The sequence below is a fragment of the Pseudopodoces humilis genome, chromosome 7 (genome assembly GCF_049639895.1).
Source record: "Pseudopodoces humilis isolate 2021_Gansu_Grassland_sample_001 chromosome 7, ASM4963989v1, whole genome shotgun sequence".
Lineage (NCBI taxonomy): Eukaryota > Metazoa > Chordata > Aves > Passeriformes > Paridae > Pseudopodoces > Pseudopodoces humilis.
This window is the reverse complement of record NC_142206.1, coordinates 52,619,591-52,644,004: the sequence shown is the minus strand read 5'-3', so window position 1 is coordinate 52,644,004 and position 24,414 is coordinate 52,619,591. Positions and strand designations below refer to the sequence as shown.

Below are 24,414 nucleotides of genomic sequence, written 5' to 3'. Positions count from 1 at the left end.
GGAATTGCAGGTAGAATTCTCCTCCCCAGTCCATCCTTCTGTATGTGCCACATCAGTTTATTCCAACTGGGCACTGTCACTCTGGTTCCAAGTGCAGAATACCTTTGGAAGGCAACTGGGCAGAAGCACTTCCAAAAAGTTCAGAACAATCTTACCTCCACACCAGGTGAACTGCTTGAAAAAGATCACTGGAGGCAGCTATTGAAGCAAAAAACTGAAGACATGACATTTGGGTTCTAGGAATCTTTTTGTTCTTATAAAAGCTCTTAGACTACTAAAAATCATTTTATCATATCACTAAGCTTTAATCAAGTCTCTTGCCAACTTAGAATTGTGGAGAATCACAGGTGACAGGGTAAGACAATACCATGGATTAAAACTAGCTACATTTAAGTGATAGGACAAGAAAAAAAACCCACAATTCTTTCACATCATAAATTGGAAAAGACGATAAATGGCAATACAAGGCCCAGCCTACAGTCCTCCAACCCACAGGGACTTGTTCCACTGACCTAGCTGGGCTCTGGGTCACAGCATTTACACTCTGAAGTTCATGGATTCACTCCATAGCAGTAAAGGACAAAAGCATCCCTGGAGTGTTCCCAGTATGTACCCTGCTATATTGGCAGAGCTCTGCTTTGTACAGTTATACTGAATCACCTCCCAGCAAGTTCCGCTTTAGAAGGGTGTGGTTTGCTGGTCACACAGCACCTACAGGAGAGATTTCCGATTGCCAGCAGATGACCCATACCTCTACCTCAAATATAAACTAACAGTGCATCCCACCACCAAAAGCCTGCACGCAGCCAGTAGCTCCAAACATTTTTAAAGCTGTAATTGATAAATCCATGAGGAAAGACCTTTGCATGATGATAGAATTAGTCACAGTATTCGTAAGAATGATGTGCCTCAAGGATTGCTCTCAAAATACCAGCAACATTGCTCTCTGATCCCCTGCAAGCATCTCTACTGCAGAACATGGTGCTGCAAACCTCTCTCTTCCAAGGCCCTAGACCAATTACAGAGAAAGATCATTCTCTTAAAAGCATAAAATTTCACAGAGCTGAGAAGACACAAGCAGCAGGCAGCCAGACTTCCAGCAACTGCTCCTGCACTCAGAGGCTCCATCCGGGATCCTTTGCACATACTGTGCCAATCAGGGACCAAGCCAGCACAACACACTTCAGACTTGCTGCTTAGCCCACCAGTGTTCACACTCTGACAATTCAAAAGCAAGTTTCCAGGAATAAGGAGCGGGGATTTTTGTCACTAGATGGATGGATAACTTTTGTTAGCATAATAAACACACCCTACAAAAAGTCTTATGATAACCAAGGAACAGCTACAGACCGATTTGTCTGATACACGAAATGCCCTGCATAGCTGGCAATACACCTTACAGAAATACATTTGCTAGAACCCTTGGGTGCATACTAGCAAGCAGGTTGATGAGCTAGCGTTTGTTTCATTCTTCTCTCTGCAAGCCATTCCCACAAGGTACTGATTAGGACAGTGTCTGTTTGGCTGCAAGATCTAGGAGAGGCTGTTCTAGCTACTCTGACCTCTTGCCCTCTTCTTGGCTCACCTGTGTGCCCATCTGTCAGAACACACGTCAAACTACAGCCTGGTGTAATTGGTCATAGCCTTGGAGCAGCTCCTGCTTGTCCATGTCACGACAGCATCGCTTCATGGTAAAGCAGGTCATCAGGAGGCCTTGAACCCTGAGAGGGGCCTCCTTAAATTATGCTTCTGCATCAGAGTAACAAGAGCTTATTCCCCTCAGGATGCCCTAAGGCTCCATTATAACTGAACCTGGGAAGATAATTTCACTATCCAATACACCGCGGTTTTCACAGACCACAGCAGACACATTTAAGACCTGCTTTTAATCTCTCCCTTCCAAGAGCCAACTGAACACGAGTTCTGTTAAAGTTTCCAAATAATAGGCGTGTTGAACAGACACACCTTGCAGAGTGGGCTGGAACAAACCTGAGATCCACTACCAAGGACTTCTGACGAATGTGACAGGCACTCAGCACCCTGTGCACGTGGCCAAGTGACAAATGCTGTGGTGTCTCTGTAGACCAGCTGTCCTCTCATCACTTCACAGGGGATAGTTCTGTAGTTGTTACTCAATGACAATTTTGAATTAATTTCCTATTCTACACCATCATGAGGAAAATCAGCATAGCTCAGAGGCGTAAGACAATGAATGGTGTGACTGATGCAGAGGGTGTTTATTTAGGCAAGCAGCTAGAGACAAATCTGGAAGAACTGAACATGCCTCTATTAGCATCACTTGACATTCCATTCTCCAGCTTTTGCAGTATAGATGAGGCCTTTGAGTGATGGAAATTCTAGGCTTCACGCACTTGCTTGAAAATCCAGCCTGCCAGAACACTTACCTGCAGAGTTTCCCTGCCTTCTCTGGTACCTTGTATTCCCCTCACAGATTTTCAGAGTACAGGTGTCCAGATTTTCAGAAACCCTTTTCTGTGACTATTTCACAAACAGAAAGCATAGAACACAAATTGTCAAGAAACACCCTCCAAAACCTTTGTGTAAGGGGTAAGAGGGTTTCTCCTGAATCATTGAAACCCACTGGCCCCAGGGCTGTGGCTACTCTATGATGCCAGGCTTCACCCACAGAAACAACATTCAAAAAGAGGGGCAACACCAAAGCAGTCAGACCAGAGAATTCCCGGGACTTCAGTGGTCCCTGGGAGCAGTTTTTCTTTCATGAGAAAGCAAGAAAGGCAGCACCATGAATGACAAAGCTCAGGTAACCCAGAGAAATGTGCCCATACACGAACAGCACTGGACAGTGCAGGGAATCTGATCCCACATAATTCCCTTACAGGCAGAGGGAAGGAGTTAAACTTTGAGACATGTCAATGCTGCTCATAAGGCACAGAACAGGTCTGGCACAACAGAGTCTAAACCAAACACACATTAACTTTGTATGTATTTCTCTTCCTTCCAAGAAGGGAAAATCTGTAAATTTAGCCTCTGCCTTCCCTGTTAGAAACACCTCTCCCTCTTGCCCAGTGCACAAATGCAGGCTCCTCCCCGAGGTAGCCAGGCAAGCCAAGCACTGCCTGCACCTGCTTTGCTTTGCAATAAAGCCAGACGAAGCACACTGTCTCCACAAGGAATTCACAGTGGAATAGTTAATGCACCTTAGTTAGCCTGCAGCCAGAAACACTTCTGACTTTTGGAAGACAGATTACATTTCTTCCTGTTCTACCTCCAGAACGTGAATTAGTCTGTTGTGGTCGGACCAGACTTCAGATGCATCGGTTGTGTTCATACGACAGACCACAAACACTGACATCTATTCCCATCTTCTTGTCACCAAATCAGACGGGCAATTCCTGCCTCATAAAGCACAAACTCTTCTCAGGCTGCTGTTTTCCTCTCTGATGTTTCTACATTCACACACATTTGTCCACTCCACTCTCATCCCATACTGAACAACACAGGTAGATTTACCACAAAATGGAGAAAGCTATAAGATTCAGCTTTCTGTCCAAGGTCACACTGGAACTCAAGCAATGAGTTTCCTATGGTGAAACACCTGTCATCACTTCCACCAAGTGGCAATGAGTCTCACGTGTCAGGATTTCAGGTGACTTTGCTTAATGAAACCAAGCTCTTTTTGGAGTGTTCTCCCTGCTACCACCTCTTACCTTCAAATGTCAGTGTTCTTTGCTGCAGGGCAGAGTACTCTAAACAAAGTTTACCTTCTTTTATTAAGGGAAACTTGTCTGTTGCCCCATTTGAAGAATCAACAGGAGGATATTTTTTCAGAAGAAGGTTTGAAGCCACTGGGCCAAAAGGAGAAGGAAGGGGAAGAAACATCATCACATTATCTTGTATACCAAACCGGGTCACCTCCCAACTGATTTCTCATTCATTCAAGTCCAGCCTCCATTGTACAAAGAGAGGTGACCCAGCTGGGTGCTAAGAGAATGCAAAACTTAAGAACTTCATGAATGCTTAGCTGTGGAGAACACACATGCAGTGCAGAGGTGCTAATTACTCATCTAACTACCCAGATTAACTGTACTCTGAAAGTTCTGTCCTGAAAGGGAACATTTTCTACTTTTCCTGTGGCACACGAATGTCCCAAGCTCTTCTGTGTGGACTGAAGTAAGTACCAAGAGCTATAAATGCTGCAGGCAAGAGTATTTATTTTCCCCAATCCCAGCGCAAGCTCATACTCTGACAATCCAAATGACTGAAAGAGGGGAACAGGTTATTTTTCTTCCCTTGCCACTGCCCACCTCTTGTTCCTACACATCTAAACCCTGGAAGGAACCGATCAGACAGCTTCACTTATCAGTCAAGCCACTGGCAGTGGTCAGATATGCCTGAGAGCCCTTCAGAGGCTCATGTCAAATCCCAGCATCCTACATGCGCTTCCCCCCATCACTGCCAATTAGTCAGACATCTATACAGAAGGGCCATTTTGGGTGTGCTGACAGCTTCCCCTGTCCAATTCATTCCAGGGTCTGTCCATGATCATTACTTCATTCTCTCCCTCGCTTCACTAACACTCTAGCTGTGCTTGGCCACGACCAGACTATTTATGGCCCTCTGGAGGCAGCATTCCCACCACTTCCCTCAGTGCTAGTCCATAGTTCTACTCCACTCAGTTGTAGTTGCATGGAGGTAGCTCACTACAATGTAAGTTAAACAGCCACTTAAACATCTGTTTCAACAAGGAAAGCTTTGACATCCTACAGCTGTGTGACACAAACACACCTGTGAAACAACAGGGTGTAACTGTACTGTGATCCAAGTACAACACAAGTATACCTCATGTATAACAATGGCACTAAGTGCCTGCTCTTATTGAACAGAGTTCTGGGCACACATGATGAAATTCAACACCAGAGTGACCACTTGCTGCATCAGGGACACCCCAACAGCAAAGGAGGGTCCTGGTCTGAACATGTGCCATGGGAACAGTGCATGAGTGACTGATTGTTTTCCAGCAGTAGTTAAATAGCACAAGGAACATGAACTGACATGACTCAAGATCTGAGTTAGACAAGGCCTGTCCCAGACTCTTAGAGGTCCAGAAGTGTGGATTTTCACCTCCAAAAAAGATAGGATGCTTTACGCTGCTCAGGGATGAAGCAAGATGTCTGTAAAGACGGGAGGTTAGAGGTGGAAAGAGAGAAAGCTGTAAGGGCTCCTTAACCCAAACAAGTATTTAGCCAAGAACTCACATGGAATAAAACACAGAGGTGGAAGAAAAGGACCTCTACTGTAAAACTCAAGCCTTAACAGAAGTAACAAGACTTTAGAAGATCCACCCAGAGCTGAATCCAGACTCTAGAGCCTGCAAAGCACATGTCCTGCAACTTTACTCAGCTGAATGTTGTGCCAAGAGCTGGCTTGCATGGTGACTTACAGTGTTTGGCTCTTCCTGTCTCTGGCTTGGGCACATTCCCCAGAGCCAGCAGTTCATTTGGCTCACTCACACTTCCAGCAGTCTGCCACAATCCAGGTAATCATACAGCAGTACTAAGGGATGCTGCCTGGCTCCAAAGGACAGGCAGGACAACCAATAGCAGAGTAAAACATATGGCAGGACAGCATAAACACACAGTTGCAATCCCCCCCACACTTTTATCACAGGTTATGGCAAGTCATGAGTTCCACTGTGACCAAGCCCAGCACAGCAGGGCCACATAAATAGTGCTGTGGAGGACATCACATTTTGCTGATGGTCACAGGAAATCCCAAGTGACAGCAAGAACAGCAGGTGCCAAACACAACATACACCCCACTATGTAAGTCCTCAACTTCTAAGCACACTGCTTCTGGAAAGGGTAAAACAGAAGTCACAGCAAAGAAGACATCCAGCTGAATGGCCTGAGCAGCTGCAGGTCTGGCAGAGGGCATGTGAGCACAGAAAGCCACAGGTCTCCTTGCCTGGGAGGAGAGAAAGGAAGGACAGGCCTGCTCTGGCTCTCCCATCACCAGGCAGGGTGCCTATCTGCCCAGGATGCCAGAGCAGTACCCAGCCACGTACATAAGCCTCTAACACAGACAAGAAGAGCGGCAGCAGGCAGAAGCAGCAGCTCAGCTCAGAGTAGAGGTGTCAGGCCATCAGGCCTTCAGCTCATTTAAGACTGTCATGAATGTAGCTCCCCTTCTAGCACCTCCCCACTAGCCTAGCCCTGGCTTTCTTCCAATGTCAGGAATTCAATTCAAGACCACATTCTCCAAAGTTTAGGAGAGCGGATTTGTACTCAACCTGAACTGAAAACTGTGTGTTTAACCTATCAAATCACAAAACAACAGAAAGAACAGACAAGTACCTTCAGAAAAGGACACTAAAAACATAAGATTTTTTTTTTTTATTAACATCTTGCCCAGTGTCACTTTTCAGCTGATCTCAGTTTTCTTCCTTCTTTATATTACCCACCTCCCATCTTAGACACTTAAGCTTCCAGCTCTGCTGACCTCACAAGTCCTTCTCGCATCATTCTTCAATCTCCACTGATTTCTCTCTCCCTACAGTTGCCCTCCAGGACTACAAAATCTTGCCAAAATGCAGAAGATAAAACACGTTGTTGTCAAGTCAGCTTGTCCTTTTAACATATGGCACACAGAGTTTTGTTTCATCTCAAACTCAAAGCAGTGAAGTTTAGCAGTCAGCTCTCATTACAGTATTGCAGGAGGAGAAATTTTAGGCTCATTAGAAAATAGTGTATTGAAATTTCTGTATTAGAGTCATAAACACTGAAAGTTACTTTAAAAAAAAAATCAAAGGCAACAGAAAGACATGTTTCATACAGCCTGAAAGCAATTCTGCCATTTGTTTTAAGCTTTCCAGCAACACAAACATAGCTTTTGAGTTAGCATTTCATTTCAAACCACTTTAGAATTATGTGGCTGCTCTGTGATTGTTCTGTTCCTGTGGACATTTTCGTTGGAAAAAGTAGATCTGGATACATATATTTTCTAGTCAGTGGTCACCGATTCCCTAAAACAAAGGCCAAAAAACCCAAGGGCATAAAAAAATGCTTTTAATTACTTTTACACTATTGATGAGAATCAGGTATTTGCTCTCTACTGCACCATCTCTATCTGTCAGGTACTGTATAACTCACCAGGATGCTCTCTTTCAAACTTGTTTACAAATGCTTCTGTTTTAACCAAGTTCCCCACCAAGCCCATACAATAGTTGTTACTCAAACAGGGAGAAAATTACATGGAATAGAATTGTTTTGCTGAAATTCATTACAACTGTCATTCCTAAAGTTTCCAGGTACTTCCTGAAAACATCCCCTTTCCTCCATTCCCATGAGATGCAGAGATTGATGAAATACACCTCTGCAAAGAAAGCTCCACAGGTAAGCCTTGCTCAAATCTGGGCTACGGCTTCACTTAGTCACAAAAGTGGATTTTAGTTAGAACAATTATGCCCAGAAAGATATGGAAAGATGGATTTCTTTTGAAGGCAGTATCCCATATCAAATCTGTTTCCACCTAGAGCACAGCTACTTAGAACATTTTGTTCAAACTGAAAAATTTCCAGCCCTTTGATTACAAAGGCAACCTGCCAAGTAAGAGTATAAAATTAGCACATTAGTGCAGTAGTGTCTTCCTTAGTTTGGATGCAGCTTCAGTGCCTCAACTGCATGCCATAGTTTTACCGGGATAAAACTGAGCTAAGAGTAACTAGATTCATTCTTTAATACTCCAGAGGCTAAGAATCACTTTTACAGCAGTGAAATACAGATATCAAGCCAAATTATGTCTACTGATGAATGACTAAGAACAGAGCAGCAGTAAGAGTGCAAGACAATCCTAGCACACAAGAGAGCCCTGCTGCAAGAGCCAACAAGCACCAGGGTAAGCAAGCAGCACCCGACCCTGGTAGCCCTTCCTGCTGCAGGGCATATTGCAGCACAGGTGTTTCCCACTGTGACTTGCAAGTGCCAAGTCCATTTTTCAAACCCTGGTTGTAACTGCTGCTGACTGTAGAAACATAAGCTATTTTTAAAATGCATCATCAAAAAAATGTTAAATACAACCTTTTTCCTTTTATTGTCGTGTTTGATAAACATTTCAGCAGGCATCTATCCAACTTCAGCAACCCCTGGGTATGCACCTGATCCAAGCTTTGTCCCAGTCCTGGCTGCATGAATTAAACCCACTGCCCATAATATTATACAAATGATTTCTCCTATCCATCTCTCTCAGAAACCCCATCACATCTCCTCCTACCCCCTTGCCCAGCAGACACTGAAATCATTTTGCAAGCAACACTACCGCACCCAGTGGTTTCCTTCACTCTAGCTGAAACGAAAGGACATGGTTGCTGCTACAGAGGTATTGCTGTGGGCAACACAGGGGCCACAGCACGGGACGCTGGATAACCAGACAGGACAGCATTCCACCAAACTGAGCTGGAGATAGCTGGTTCCAAAAGGAGCCCAGTGTAGGTTCCCAGAGCCTCTTTCACAAGGGCTCAGGAAAGAGGGCATCAAACAGTCCCCTTCCCAGCAAGTGTCTGAGCAACAAGGACTGCATCCAAGTCTAACTCTCCAAAAGCTCATTTGTTTGCTTTTATGATCTTTAAAAATATTATTAGCGGTTCAAGAAGTTCCATCTTTATTTTTCCTCCATCCTTCAAAATAACTTCAGCAAGATGAGTACAATAAACAACATGTATCTGCCTAACATGACTACTTCCAAGCACACTTTATACAGCTTTAGCATTTACAAATGTCTTCTCAATCTGCATCTATCCTTTCAAATCAGTGGTGGTCAGTCAGACTGCCATCTCCACTCTGTACCAGCACATTGGTGTTCCCCAGTCACCAGCTGCACCAGACCTCCAAAACTGCAAGACCTTCCAACTCAAATCATCTTTGTATCTGCTCATGTACAAAAAGCAATTTTTCACCCAAATCTACAAATACACTCCTAAACCCTTGCCAATTTTCAGTCTACTGGCAGAATGGCTGGATTTGTGCCTGCCCTGTTTGCACCACAAGAACTGCACCGGACTTGTGTGGAGGATATCTTGCTGTTTCATCTGAAACTACCCAAGAAAATAAACTGATCCCATGCACGCACAATCCCAGGTAAATCTTGGAGGAGAATCATCTTAAAAACCAAATCAAGAGAACTAAAAACCCACCCAAAATATATAAAGAGCTAGAGCACAATGCAGCACTTTCCCAGAGAGCAGACCCACTTCTCAGAGTGGTCCAATACACACAGGAAGAAATGATTTGCCAAGCAACTCAGCTCTTGGGCTGAAATCCAGAGGACAGCTCTGAAAAACCATCCTTCCATCACCAAGTTCCCACCAGCAAGTCTCTCTCCCAAGTTATTCGATACTTGCATAAAGCCAAACAGGAGAAGAGAGGCGATGAGAACTTCAGATGAGATCCAGCTGTACCCTCCGAGCCTCCCCTCACACAAGCAATGATGAGAACGAGGCCAAGACTACGTCAAGAGAAAAGCTCTTGCATGTCCTCAGTGTTTGCAGATTTGAGTCAGCCAGCAACCTCAAGGTTTGCTTTATTCACAAAACAGGTAGGGAAACCTCCCCTCTCTCTCCAAGTTCATAGGGCAGGCTTCAGAACTACTCTCAGCAATTCTGCCTCAGTGCCCAGCAGGCAGGGGCCAGCTAAAGGTTCCAGACAAGCACTCAGACAGTTCCCAGAGCAGCCCTGGCTGAAGGAAAGATCAGCTCTCTCACCTTTCTCACACACCTGTTTGCTCACAGCAGCAAGAGTTCACAAGAGTGACATGACTGGCCAGAGACAGATACTCCACCAGCTAAAGTGGGAGGGAGCATTTGCTCTGACAAGAACAACTGCCTTCCACAGGAGAAGCTGAGGCAGAAATTCTTCAGTGATGAAACAAAAGCTTTAAGGAGCCTGAAAAGGCAAAAACATCACTACTGCACAAATGCTTGAAAAGCAGGCAGAAACCATGTCCAGAGAAGCATGCAAGTTGTAAAAGAGGTTAAGGGAGAGACTTCTGATATATTTTCCCCTCTTAGAGAGCAAAATTTTAAGAAAGTAAAAATATGACCACTTTCTTCCAGCCTGAGAGGGAACTTGGAACAACACAACTACAGTGATGCTCAGAAATGGGTGTCTCTCCTGGATGAACAAAGTACCAAGGAAGAGGACTCAGGAGCACAGAGAAGAGCACAGAAATCCAAGCAAGGCTGCGTTAGAGTAAGAGGGTGGACAGAATCTATAAACTGTACTAAAACTCTAATCAAAGCTGGAGAACCACAAATAGCACTTAGGAAACAAACAAAAAAAAGGGATAAGACACTAAAGGAAAGAAAACTTTTCTTATAAGAGCTGACTACAAAAATGTCTGGGGCAAACCAAGCAAGTAGGCTTTCTCCCCAGAAGCAGATAATTTATGGAAGGACAAACAAGGACAACTGCAGTTTTTTAGGGTGGTCAGAGGGAAGAGGTATAGCAGTGAGCCAAGATGCAAAGAGAAAACAACTTCAAAGCAATTGCTGTGGGAGGTTAAATTAGGTAAGAGTGTATTTTGCTAAGAAAGAAAAAGAGCAGGTGGTAATTGGGAGCATCTCTATAAATGGCCTTATTCCAACAGGAATGACAGTTACTGCAGAGCAAATGTTTATAAAATAAAAAAGATCCATTTAAACCAGTGGCCAGAGCATTACTAATTACTGCTGTGATACAGGAAGCCAACAGCTGCAGGGACAAAGACATGCTGGAGCTCAGCCCTCAAGCAGCATACAGGGGGCCATCACTCCCTCGAAGTTTGGGTTTCCAGTTCCCTTTGGGTCCCCATAATATCCCAGACATCCTTTTCCAGACGTTGACAACGAAAATAACATGAGGGAACAGGCTGCCCTTGTTTCTTGAATGTAAAATGCCAAAACACAAGCTTGGGACAGAACAACTTATCAACAAGTTAAAAGGTCTACACCAGCTCATGCAGCACATAGAACACCTATGCTAACAGTGTGCAAAAGCAGTGCAATTTTTTGAAGGTATTTACCTTGCCTTAGTCATAATTTTAACTTTCACAGATAGAGTTTAAAAGTGATCTTGTGATATTCTAAGCTCATGACCTTTGTTTAGAGTGTATGTCACTTGTAGCAGTACCTATTTTAAAAGCTAAAACTTTTAGACTGAGTGGCACAAGAGTTTTGCACTGGGAGGCACATGGCTTTACGTCACAGCACTTGGTTTTTCACAAAAGGTTGTGTCAAAATCTACCTGCTGAAACTGCCGCTCCCCCAGCCACCACCTACTCCTGATTCAGATGTACAAGAGGGGTTTCCCCCAAGGTTGGCTGGTGTCAGGAGACTCTTCTGGGGCTGGTTTCTTTCTGCCAGCCTAAAGAAAGACCCAGAGTTAGGGGTGAGCCCAGTTGTCCTCGCCCACAGAAGTGGCAGAATATCTGGAGTGGGTTTTTTTGTTGTTGTTAAGATTACTTAATCCACACATTGAGCTGGGTCTGCCTAGCAACAAGTTAGAGTTTTAAACTTGTATCATCCTACTTGTGTTCCCATGGCTACTGTCATGAACAGTGTGGCAGCAGCTGCACAAATCAGCACAAGGGTCCCAGGAGGGACATCTTTAAGATTCCCAGACAGAAAACAATACTGAGAAAGTACAAATGCTACACCTGGTATGCCTGCCTGCCTTCACAGTCCTTTACTCCTCCCAGAAGCACCTACACCAGGCTCCCTCCTAGGGATGGAGAGACGTCAGCCAAAGGAATAGATGCGCACACTGGTATCGCTGATCATTTTACATTCTTTAGAACAAAAAAGCTTGGGTTACAGATGCGACACTTTTAGCTTCTCACGCAGCTGTTAGCAACCTAAATGCAGAACTATGCACAACTCCAGCCAACAGCACCTGCTACATGGGCCAGTGGGCTCTTAACACAGGGTGGGAGAAGAAAAATCCCCCCCATTATCATTTACACAAGGCCACAACTCAAACCAGTGTTACTGATGAGAACAGGGGATGAGTTTAGACACCCAAAGGTGGGAAGTCAGAGGAAAGAGAAAAAATGCCTTGCATTTCAGTGCAAGCTGCATGTAAAGAATTGCTACAAAAATAATGTTGTTATGTAGACCTGATTTTCCCAGTCCTGTTAATTCAGTTCTTCCAGAACAGAAGGTGATTTCCTACTCAAGAGAGGTTCCTCTTAGTCTTTATCCATCCCCAAGCCCCATGTAGAACTAGAATTACCCTGTACCCTCTCCAGGGACCAGCAGGCATTGTGCCCCTGCATGCAAGCCTTGTTTACACCTATTCCTTAGGGATTTCTAAACCCAGAAGCCACAACTATGATTACACATTTGTTATGCTGGGCTTTCACATTAGGGTTACAAAGTCTAGAAGGACACCAATTCAAGGTCATGTACACTAATAATTAATTCTTTTCAATAAAAAGCTTTCAAATCAACATCTATGAACTAAAGCCCAACCTGATAAAACATCCAATCATCTGAAAGTACACGTACAAGATATCATGGCAGGTTATCCCTGATACCGACAGAGAACAGAACTGAAAAGCTGCAATACACTGCCACGTGGTTAGACTCCCCTCATTAGACAACTGCACCACAAAAGCAAACTCTCTCAGGTTAATATCTGTGAAATCCGTCCAGGTGAAGAGCACTGAGTTAGGGGAGGGGGCAAGAAAGATTAAATAACTTTAAGGACAAAAACTCACAACCTTAAACTCCTGCCCCTAAGAGGGCAGAGGGATATTTTTCCAGAGACACATGTAGTCACATACACAGAGTACCTATGAGACCCTACTGATGTCCCCTAGACATACCTGCACAATAGAGGGACAGGGCTGAAGGGGGAGGAATAGACTAGAACTACCTCACGAGATGGGATTTTTGCAATTTTATCACACTACTGCAGCCTCCTACCCTCAGGAGAGGCAACATTTACCAATACTTCCTTTATGAAGTTCAAAGAACAAGCTGCTGTATAAAGCTGTATTTTTGAAGATACTTGGAAAGGTAGGTTAAACTCTCTGGTTTTATCTCAAAACCTTACATAAGAAGTACAGAAAATTTACTGAGTTTGACCTACAGTACATGAAGCCAGTGCTCATCACAACCAGTTGCATTTCAAAACAATGTGAGGAGCACAAAAGCATCCCAATTCTCCAGTATGCTGGGGAAACTTTCACTGCCTTCACTAAGGCTGAACACATCCTCTTGCACTTTCAGAAAGCACAAAGTCATCAAAACTTGCATATGGAACGATAAATTAAAGGCTTGAAAATTTTAAAGAAAGAGGCACCTAATCAAACATTCCTTAAAAAGTGCTTTTTAAGATCAAGTTTAGCTTACAAATCAACTTTGTATTTTCAAGAACTGAATTTCAAACTGCTCTTTCAAGTTCAAACACCTAATGTGGGATTGCTCATCCTGTTATACCACCAAGTCTAAGCCTCAAAACACAAGGTCACCCAGTGCAGAAAGAAGTACAGACTTCCTAGGAAAGGGGCACACTCTAACTACCCCAAAGTTTTCTTTTTTTATTTGCTCTCTATACTCAGCTTCTAGTCACCATGTATCAATCTTACCTTACACTTGGTATGGGTAAGGCAAGCCTTGGCCACAACCAGAAACTGCCCTGTCCGAGGGAAGCAGAAGCTTCTGAGGAGGCAGTTACTTCAGATTTACCTTCCTGGCACTTATTAAGGAATTGCATATTAAAGTCACAACACAGTTAAACACATACATATGTCCAGCAGAGCATTGTCATTCATACTACTCTGAAGGTATGTGACAGGGCTAGAGCCCACTATAAGCCGCATTATACAGTGCACCTTGATCACAGAGGCAAAGATTTCCGAGCTAATTATAATGACTAATCACAGGGAGCTCTAAGCCTTCACTTGGCCAAGTCACAGACCTAACTAGGACTGAAAACAAGAGTTTTAAGAGCACCTCATTAAGCAGCAGGAACCAGCTATGAAGAACAAAGCAGTCACTCTACCTAGTATTAATTCCAGTCCAGCCATTAATACATTTGTCAGTACATGAGACAGCTATTACCTCCACATACAAACACCGCATGTGCCAGGCAGGGAAGGAAGCCACAGGCTTTGGCTACATGGAGATTTGTTTGTTTACAACAGCATTAAGGTTTGAGAAGGATGTTCTCGGTGCTATTTGAATAATGAGAAAGCTCCAAAGCCGTGCCTTGAAATAAGTGTGAATGGGAACTGTGCTCACCACTGGAGCCTCTGCACACCCTCACAGGACGAGTGAACAGGCTGGGCGAAAGCTGACTATTGAGCAATGTAGGCTCAAAAACAGTCTCCCCTCAGGTGAGCAGCCCACAGGTAAAAAAAATACAGCACCAAATCAACAGCTGCACTCCTGCTGAGGTGCCAGAGGTATGGATAATAAAGTTTCCAACTTGAGAACTACTCATCCTTTTCACCAGGGTGGATTTTAAAAACAGAGGATAAGCTCTGAAGTGTCAGCATCTACAAGTCAGCTTCACTCTGTAGTAGCAGGACTGCAGCCTTTCCTGCCCTGGAGATTGGACCAGCAGTATGTACCACTGACAGAAAAAGATGAGACAGACTCACCCACACACCAGCAGAGTTGCCAGCCCAGTAAGGAGATGGCAGGAGTCACCTTCCCCCTTCCCCAGGGCTGTTGGACACCAGCCTGACCCTTTAACTGTAGCTAAATTCCTACAGTGCTGAAAGGAAAAGCCAAGGGTTCGGCAACAGTTTCTGGTGGAGCAGCTGGAGGTCGAGGACCTTCTCATCTGCTCTGCACTACAGCACATTCACAGAGGCTGTGACCTCTGAGAAGGAGGGCAAGACAAAAACAGCCCGTGAGGAAGTATGGCACTGAGCAGACTACAGCTAGGGGCAAAAACTCTTCTTCCACCAGGGTTTAAGAGAAAACCTGCACTACCTAAATTTTCCGCCACCTAATTCTGACACACTCATACTGGCGATGATGTACATCTCCTCAAACAACAGTGAAAGACCCAAGGCATGTGTGGTTTACCAAGACACCAGGCAGCCTCTGTCAGTCCAAACTCCCTGGGCATTAGTACATTATGGTTTGGTATTTCTGATTAGATCAAACACCCTTCACTCTTCCTTCTTTTCCAAAGGGACTGTTGCACTAAGTGAGTTCCTGCCTGTTGAGTTTAAGGCATAGTCATTTGAAGAGATGAGATAGCTTTCCAGGGTACCAGTATTTCCAGTTCCAGGAGTTTGGTTTTGAATTTTCCACTTGCTTAGATGGAGATCCCAAAGTCTCACCTAAAAAGCACTTTTTTTTTTCTTTTTTTTGGTCATCCCTTTTCTGATGAGTCTGTTCAGCAAAACACCATTTTCTCTACACCCACTGGGTACTCATAAGACGGTGAGGCACAGGACTAGCTGCAAAGAACCAGAAAAAGCAGGCTGGGAGTTGGACTTGTCAAGTGTAAGTCATAAGGGGGCTCATAATAACCTCTTGTTAAAAGGTTACAGCCCTGATTGTGTAGGTCAGAAGGTGCCTCTGCCCAGAACCCCATGAAGTAGCTGATGATACAACCTAATAAAATATGGCCTTTACAACCATCAGAGAAATACAACACTTCTAGGGGAATCAGACACCCAGGGGCTGTCCCAATACTATACTTTCAACCTTTGAACCTAAATAGGCAGAGAGTAAGCACATTTTAACAGCCAGAGTTGGATGGATGTATTAGCTACCTCCCCTAGGACATGGCCATGCCACCACTTCCACACAGTGATCAGGCACTCCAGATAAGAGACAGCAGTGATTATCTTGGTTGTTTTTTTTTTAAACTCCTCTTAGACACAACTACACTGACAAGGTTTCTCACTGTAGTGAAAAGAGTTGCTGGTTTCCTTTTCCCCCCCGCCCCCCTAATTTTTTGGCAGTGCTGAAACAGTCTTGGTCATGAAAGAAGGCCTGGGAATACCAACTGTTTGTGCAGGAGCACACAGAGTGCAGCTAACAGTGTGGACCAGAGAACAGGCTCCTCAAGGATTAGTGACATTCTGGCAGGGAGCACCTTCCAGCAGGCCTTTCTGAACCAAGGGTGAAAGCACTACAGGTGGACTTCCTTCAACCATTTATATTTTTACAGAACAAAACCAAAAAAACTGGGAAGACAGCAACACTGCAAGCAAGGGATTGAAGTCTCACAGCTGACACATATCCCAAATTTCCATTTCCACAAGATGCTGTTGAGTCAGCATCTCACTGGATGCAGTGATGAAGAAACCTGCTTTTCCTCATCTATTTCTTCAGGAAAGAGTCCCAGAAGCTGCTTTCCAAAGATGACCAACACAACCTATGTCCAAAGATACAAGATGTGGCTTGTATTTTTACTGCCATTACAACTTAAATAAGGAAATCTAAAGTTGCAATGCAACAAAGGACAAAAAAAAAAGTTCATCTGCCTTCAATACAAGTAAAAATTTGGAGTAACTGCTCTCTTCAGGGAGTTATTTAACACTCCTCAAAATTATGGAAGCTTTAATCATCAGTGAAATTCACTGGCTGTGTTAAAGTACTCACTAATGTTTTCTTCCTCCTATTTCCAGTGTTCCAATAGCATAAATTAATAAGCAACAAATAAAACAGTCAAGTACAATATCAGTGCTTCCCGATACGAAAGATTTTTATTTAGCTTTAGGATATGCAATGTTTCCTTCCACTGAGTTTTTCCATTAACAGGACATGTGGGTTTCATTTGTATGGATTAAAAGAACCATAATAGTTTGCCTCTTCAAAATCATCTGTGTCTGTTTCAGAACTCACAAGAAATGCTGACCTACCAATATCAGCCTTTGTTTAACACATAGAATTTTGGGCTGGCAAATAATTGATTCTGAGCTCTAATAAGGGAAGAAATAGCAGACACAATAGCAGTTTTTCACACCACATCTGTAAATTCAAGGCCAAACAGTGAAGTATAACTGAAATCCAAGTTTTACTGAGTCTAGTGGGCACTGGCGTGGGATTTTCAGCCCAAGGAAGTTTTGCCTACTCTTTTCCCAAGTTGAGTTGGCTTGTTTAATACACACATTGCCTCTGCAAAAGCCTTGCCTTTACTGTAAAGCTGCTCTTATTATACAAATAACAATAAAGGTGTAAGTACCATAACAGTAACAATAGAGCTTTAAGTTTTTGAGATAATAAAAGAAGTGAGATCAATGTAGTTAGAACACACTTTCCCAAAACATGAGATTGGGACAAGTAAAAAGGATGGCAACATTAACTTGAGCAAAGAACCTACAGGCTCTGCCAGCTCATGGAATAGGCCTTGCCACTGTAAAGAGACTTACTAAAGGGGCTGTGAGTAAGAACCTCCTACAGAGGATTCCAGCCCCAAGCATTTTTACAAAGAATCACATCAGGTCCTTCCTCGGCCACTGCCACAGCAAGTTTTAGCCACAACAAATATTATAAACTTACACCCAGATATTTTAATTCAGAATGTGAACTTGTTGTTTTCTCGAACTGTCATTTTCTTTCAAGGACAAAGGAAAAACAAAGCAGCACAACCCTCAACCCTTTTCCTCATACTCTGGGGTAAAGCAATAGAGGGACAAGAACTTTCTATCCTTCTCCATGCTAACAAAAAGATGAAGTCCCTTCACTTCCTAAACTTAACCACTAAGAATATTATCTTCACTTACAGGCCATACATACCATGCAATAGTTTTTTGCTCTTCTCTGACTACTTAACTCATGATACCCAGATTAACATCCCACCACTGCCTTGTTCTACCTCTCTTTTCCCCTACAGCTGCACAGAAAAAGATTTCAGACCTTTCAAAGCTTTCCTAATTTCACTGCTCTTTGCAGCAGCTCACATGTGGCTGAGAAGTGAAACAAAATGAAATGCTTTCTCTGCCCCTCTGCATGGGGACAGAGGAACTGCCACGTAAAATGCTGATGTAAGAATAAGCAGTTATAGATATACTTCAGCCAAACCCCAGGTATAATTGAACATTAAGTTTAAAGAAAAGCAATATACACAAGGCCTGGTCTGGGTTATTTTCCCCTCAGACAGAGCAGCACAACCACTTCGCATTTTCCCAGCCAGCTAACCTGAAGGTGAAAGCCCCCACAATGAACAATTTTCAAGCTTTCAGATCTTTTGTTTAACCAGTTACTAAAAATTTTAGTGAAAAACAGACACAGCATCTGTGCATTCTGATAACACTACTTCATAGATTTAACTTTTGACATTACCAGCAAGACAGGACAACTCAACAGTTTTAGTCAAAAGGTATTAGTGCAGCATGTTAGGCTTATTTAGGGTTTTCTTTCTTCAAGAGGGAAACAAAAGAGACATAACAAATGAACTTAATATAGCTTTTAGCCTTTAGGACTAAGAAGAGATGACAAAATTGAGGGAAAAACATGGCATTGCAAAATGATTCCTGGGTAATTCCACAAGATAGGAAACAAACTCTTCCATACGCAGGGAGATAAAAGTTTACCCCAAACTTCTTAACCAAAAGGTTTACTTTTCAGAAACAGGAAAAAAAACCCAGAGGCCAGTAAAGGAGGATCTGATGTCCATTCAGGTCATCAGAAGACTGATCATTTACTTTGGGTGAACCTACTATGAGCTTGCTGTATTACACTGTGTACTCAAACACAATCACCTGCTGATCCCATCTTACGGTACAGATTACTCAGAAAAAAAATTGTTTCTTCATACCACACACTTCCCCCTCCCTTCCACTCCACAGCACAGAAAGTAATAACCTTTGTATAGGTCACTGTATGTCTGTAAGTTTAAACCAGAACAATGTACATCTGAGTACACAACAGTGAGGAAGCAGCTCACAGTATTCTTCCCCCCTCCACCTATTATGTTAGAGAAATGAATTGCTCAAAAGAGCATAATTCACCAGGGTGACCATAAAGCCCAAGTATTGTTGTGATACGTGGTTGATAAGTCAGTGTGATGCACGCTGTGAGCTACAGAAATGCTGCGTTTGACCTACAGATTGAAAACCAGTGTCAACTGCTGCCTAGCTAACAGCTCCCCCTTCCTCCCCCTCCTCCTCCTCCCCCCCCACCGTCCACCCTCTTTTTCCTCCTGGTCAACCAAGAAATAGACCTCCCTTGTATCTTATTTTGTCAAGAAAACGAACAGGGGAAGGAGTAGGGAAAAATTCTTCTGTAAATGAATACAAGTAACTGAACTTAATGGAAAAAAAAAACCTCTGCCCGCCCTCCCTCCCTCCTGAGATCTTAACAGTTAGGAACGGACATATATTTAATAATAAAAAAGGCATCCAACGTTAGTGCACAGTCTGAGGATGACCCAAGATAAATCCTTTTCCTGAGTCCACACAATAGTAACTCTCAGGATTATTCAATAAGGAGACACCGTGCCTTTCCACACCATTCTTTTTGTTTTAGTGTGAGAGGTGCAGAGGATTCAATTAAGTTTGGGCTGGGCAAAGGGACAACTCCAAGCGCTAGGACCTCCAGACAGAAGGAGGATTTTCACTAGCTACAACCTCCACTTACAAAGGAACAATACCAAAAAAAAAAAAAAAAAAAAAAGAAAGAAAAAAAAAAAAAGCTTACATTTAAAACTAAAGAGGTTAACAGCCTGTCTTTCTATACACGGAGATACATCAGTACTACCGTGCTTCCAGCACCTGCCTTTCAGCACAGCCCCAATTCCTTTGTTTGCTCAAAATTTGCTTCCATACCACTTTAAATTAGCTTACAAAGAACCGCAGCAGAATAGCTGGAACGTAAAACAAATTTTTTTTTTTTTGAGGACAGAAGCAGCGAGCTTCTTAGGAAGAGAAAAAATTAAAATACAGACCAAAGTCACTTCTAAATACCTTCGAAAAAAATTATAATTATAACTTGATGTCTTCTAGTTCCACCCCTATTACTGAGACCACAGAAACACGAGTTCATGAGAGGATGGAACAAACAAAAAAAGAAAGAAACACAAACAAAAAAACCGAACAAAAGGGAAAAAAAAGGAAAAAGAAAGAAAGAAAGAAAGAAAGAAAGAAGAAGAAGAAGAAGAAAAAAAACCCACCCAACTGCCATCTCCTGCCTCCTCCAGCCCTGCCAGCTTCCCTGTTCCTCCCTGCCTGCAAAGCGCCCTCTGGAAAGCATCGAGACTTCTTTTATCAACCGTGTGCGCTGGGGAGGGGGAGGAAGGGGGGGTCCTTGTTCTTGCTCTGGGTGCTTGAGAGTGGAATTAAAGGGAGATTATTTTTGGACCCGATGAGCGGAACCAGGGGGGGTGGGGGGGAAGTACCCCTGTTCATCGGGGAGGGGGGGGGTCCAAAGCACAGGATGAGGGGGAGGAGTTGCCCCCCTTAAAACATAATAAAGACTTACCGGGGTCGAAATCGGGGACCACCGCCTGGTACTGCGGCCCGACCCTCATTCCGCCGCCAGCTGAGGGAGGCAGAGGGAGAAGCGTTACCCGCGTGGGCCCGAGCGGCCCCTGTAACCCCCAACCCCCCCAAAAAAACGCACCCCGCACCCGCTCCTCACCGTGCTCCTCATCGCTGGACGACCCCGAGCTCCCCTCCTCCCAGGAGTTCACGCTGCTGTTGCCGTTGGGGGCGGCAGATAAACTTTTGCTGCCGCCGTTGTTGTTATTATTCGCCCCGGCGGCGTTCTGGTTCCTGCCCCGCCGTTTCCCCGAGACCTCCGGGCCCTTCTCGATCATGGCTGGCATTTAGGGGAAGAAGGGGAGGGGGGGTGTGGAGAAGAAGGGAAGGGGGGGGGGGGGGGAAAGATCAGAGTTTAAAAACTGCGGGGGAGGGGGGAGGGCTGTGGGAGGCGCCAAGGGCGGGCGGGAGCCGGGGCGGGCCGGGCCGGTGCGCGGCGGTGGCGGCGCTGCTACATCCCCCACCACGATCGCCCCGAACTTTGAGGCTCATCCCAGCCCTGCGCTGGGACTCCACTCAACCTGCGCTGCTGCCCGCGGCCAGCCCCGCCTCCCCCCGCTCCTGCCCCTTCCCATTGGCCAAACCTACATTTTGGGAGGCCATCCCGCCCGCCCATTGGCCGGCGCCGCCTGTCCATCGCGGCGGCCCGGCGCTTCCGTTCGCTGGGCGCGGTGGAGGCGGACCGCGGGCCGTGTGTGTGCGGGATCCGCGATCTCTCCGCCCAGCGATACCTCTGCTCCGATCTCCTCTGCTCGGAGCCGAGCGGGCGGGAGGCGGGGCCGCACCCCCCGCCGGGGAGCCCCTCCCCGGCCTCTCCCCCGGCTCGGCCCCGGTTCCGCCGCCCCGCCGGGAACTCGGACCCGGGAGGAGCGTGGCGAGGGACTACTTTGCCCCCCCCCCCACCCCCCCACCCCCCCCCCGTGGCGGAAGGGTTCGGCGTGGTTTGAAAGGGATTCCATACAAAGCTCAGTTGTTCAGGAGAAGCTGAGCCCGGCAGGGTCGGGGGTCTGTGCCTGGTTCGTTCGGGACGGCTCCCACCGGCAGCAGCGGCGAGAGTCCTGCCAGGGGATTGGGGTCCCAGGCCAGGAGTGGCCTGAGGAGAGCAGGGGGTCGGCCCGACCGAAGCGGCGCCGAGAGTGCGGGACAGCGCTGGGCTCGGAGAGAGCCGGGGCAGAGGCAGCAGCCGGCCGGGGAGCGGCACCGCACGGGCGGGTCCGTGCTGCGGCCCCGTCAGAAGGGCGCTGCCAGCTGCCCCCGGGGCAGAGCCGCCCCCCGCGGGTCTCGCACGGTACCCAGGAGCCGCCCTCGCCCCGGGCGCCGCCCCAGGTCCCCTCAAGCAACTCCGTGGCTCCCCCTTGGTCTCTCGTGCCCAGCCGGGGGTCCGCGCTCGGAGCCCGGCCGGGCGGCACATCCCGCTGCCCGCATTCCCGGCGGCGCGCCCGGCTCCCCACGCGGCCCCGGAGGCGGGGCCCGCACGGAGCCCTCCCGGCGGGGCGGCCGCGTCCCACGCTCGGTGCCTTCCCCGGCGTGACCCGGCCGCGGGGCGAGGCGGGGAACAAAAGCGGCAGCGGCACCGTGTTCCCTTCTCTCGGCACACGAGGCTCCCGTCGGGAAAACCCGCACGGCGTCGGGGAGAACTGCTGGGGGGGAAAAACGGGGCGTTCAGCCCCGCCGTAACTCAAATGGGCAACCAAAGTATACCCAGACCGCACGCTGTTATTTGCGACTCGAACTGTACATCAGGCTGAGGCAGCACAATGCAGGGTCATGGAAAGCAGCTTGTCGGGTGTGTCTGCTATTTTCATTCAAATTAACTTATGTAGCAAGTTTTTTTTTTTATTGGCCCGAGCAATTAAAAGTGCCATTTGACCAGCAGCGGTTATCTCGTATCAGCCAAACTGTCCCCAGCCACTCCCTGCCTCTCTCTGCCATTTTAATCCAAGAGAATTTGCACAGGGGGAGGGGGAAAGAGTTGCCGCGGGGGAGCCATCGTCTCCAGCCCCTGGCCTTACCCTTCCTTCTCTGTGTTGTGCCTAAGATTATCAAAATTATTTCACTTCCAGGGAGTAGTTTGGAAAGGGTCCTTAATATTCACGTACTGTTTTTCTCCATTAAAATTATGAAAAGAAATACCCTGTTGAGGTGTGTGGTAGTTTGTTTCAGCATACTGTGGTCTTTACAATATCTCCTTTCCCATCTTCACTTGGTATGTGTGTGGTGTGTACATACTGATAGGCAGTTTCCTTTGTTTACACATGCATGTACCTGTGAGTATTTACTCACCCCAGTTATTTACCACTGAAAAAATAGGCTTATTTTCACTTATAAAAATTAAAATAAGTACATATATAAAAGTACATATATAAAAACAACTTTTTCTAGCTCACAAAACTAAAATTTATGATGGTGGCTCTTGATCCCACATTCTTTGAAAATATCAGTTCTAAATTAGGGGAGTAATTAGTGATGCTCTTAAACGCCAGCACTGACAGCTACAAATATTTCCCATTGCAAAGTGTATTAGTTCTGTAGCAGAAAATACATTTTCATGATAGACAGGACTGCAAACATGGCTGAGTGTTCATTATCCTTCTCCTCTATATTTGAGGATTTCTACTCCTGAAATGCAAGGGCAGGAAGGGAACACCTGATCATTTTAAAATGAGCTTTGAAGGTCCCAGTACTAAAGAAAGAAGAATATATATATATATATATATATATATAAATAATTTTTAAAAAAACTCCCCCAAGACCTAGGCTGAACCATACCCGAACTCGAACTTGAACCTGAGACCACAGATGACATTTGGAAATGTGTACAGCTTATACTGAGACACACACATGTGCACAGTTTTGCAAATCTGGGCCTAATTTTGGTCTTCCTTCACTTCCTCTTCCTCCCTCCCTCCTCCTCTCTTCATGGCCATTACCCACTTAGGCCCCAGGATTAAAATCTTAAGTCAATCATCTAAATTATTTATTACACAATTTCCCTCATTGGAACTGTTGAAACAACATTTGCTGCCGGCACTTCCCCACAGTGCGCCTGTCCCGAAGCGCTGCCCCACAGCCCGTCCCGGACAGGGCTGAGCAGCTCCATCCTGGCACAGTGAGTGGGGCAGCTCCATCCTGGCACAGTGAGCTGGGGCAGCTCCATCCTGGCACAGTGAGTGAGTGGGGCAGCTCCATCCTGGCACAGTGAGCTGGGGCAGCTCCATCCTGGCACAGTGAGTGAGTGGGGCAGCTCCATCCTGGCACAGTGAGTGGGGCAGCTCCATCCTGGCACAGTGGGCTGAGCAGCTCCATCCTGGCACAGTGAGTGGGGCAGCTCCATCCTGGCACAGTGGGCTGAGCAGCTCCATCCTGGCACAGTGAGTGGGGCAGCTCCATCCTGGCACAGTGAGTGAGTGGGGCAGCTCCATCCTGGCACAGTGGGCTGAGCAGCTCCATCCTGGCACAGTGAGTGGGGCAGCTCCATCCTGGCACAGTGGGCTGAGCAGCTCCATCCTGGCACAGTGAGTGGGGCAGCTCCATCCTGGCACAGTGAGTGGGGCAGTAGCACATTCCCTGTGTCCCCACTCCTGGGCAGTGCCATGAGGGATGCCACCCCTACCTGAGCCATGTCCCAGGTTGGCTGGGCACGCTCTGCCCCTGCTGCCCGCTCACCAGGCTGCTCCTTGACCCCAGCAGACGATAAGCAGGGGCCCGGGGACAGCAGTGGGTCTGTGCCTTCTCCCTTGGCTGCCGAGGGCTGCGTGTGTTGCGCTGTGCATGTGTGTGCGTGTCCCCAGAGCAGGAAGTCTCAGCGCTGTCACCGTCACAGCCCGTTTGCACCTGTCACAGCTGTTGTCCCAGGCCAACAACACCCTCTTCATCCACAGCAGGGCTGCTCTTCATTTTCCAGCCTTTCTGCAGAAATTCATGAGTCCTGAATATAACATTTCTGATGCT

General features: G+C 46.1%; 1 protein-coding gene across 1 annotated transcript in view; it reads right to left on the bottom strand.

Annotated features, from left to right (window-relative positions):
- RCOR1 (REST corepressor 1) overlaps nucleotides 1-20,778 on the bottom strand; it is an 82,334-nt gene extending 61,556 nt beyond the window's left edge. Inside the window, exons 1-2 of the mRNA XM_005520115.3 lie at nucleotides 20,564-20,778; nucleotides 20,405-20,464 (exon numbers count right to left, since the gene is read on the bottom strand). Coding sequence (XP_005520172.1) covers nucleotides 20,405-20,464; nucleotides 20,564-20,750 — 247 coding nt within the window. The 5' untranslated portion in view covers nucleotides 20,751-20,778. The remainder of the gene's footprint in view (nucleotides 1-20,404; nucleotides 20,465-20,563) is intronic.
- Nucleotides 20,779-24,414: the final 3,636 nt, after the last annotated feature.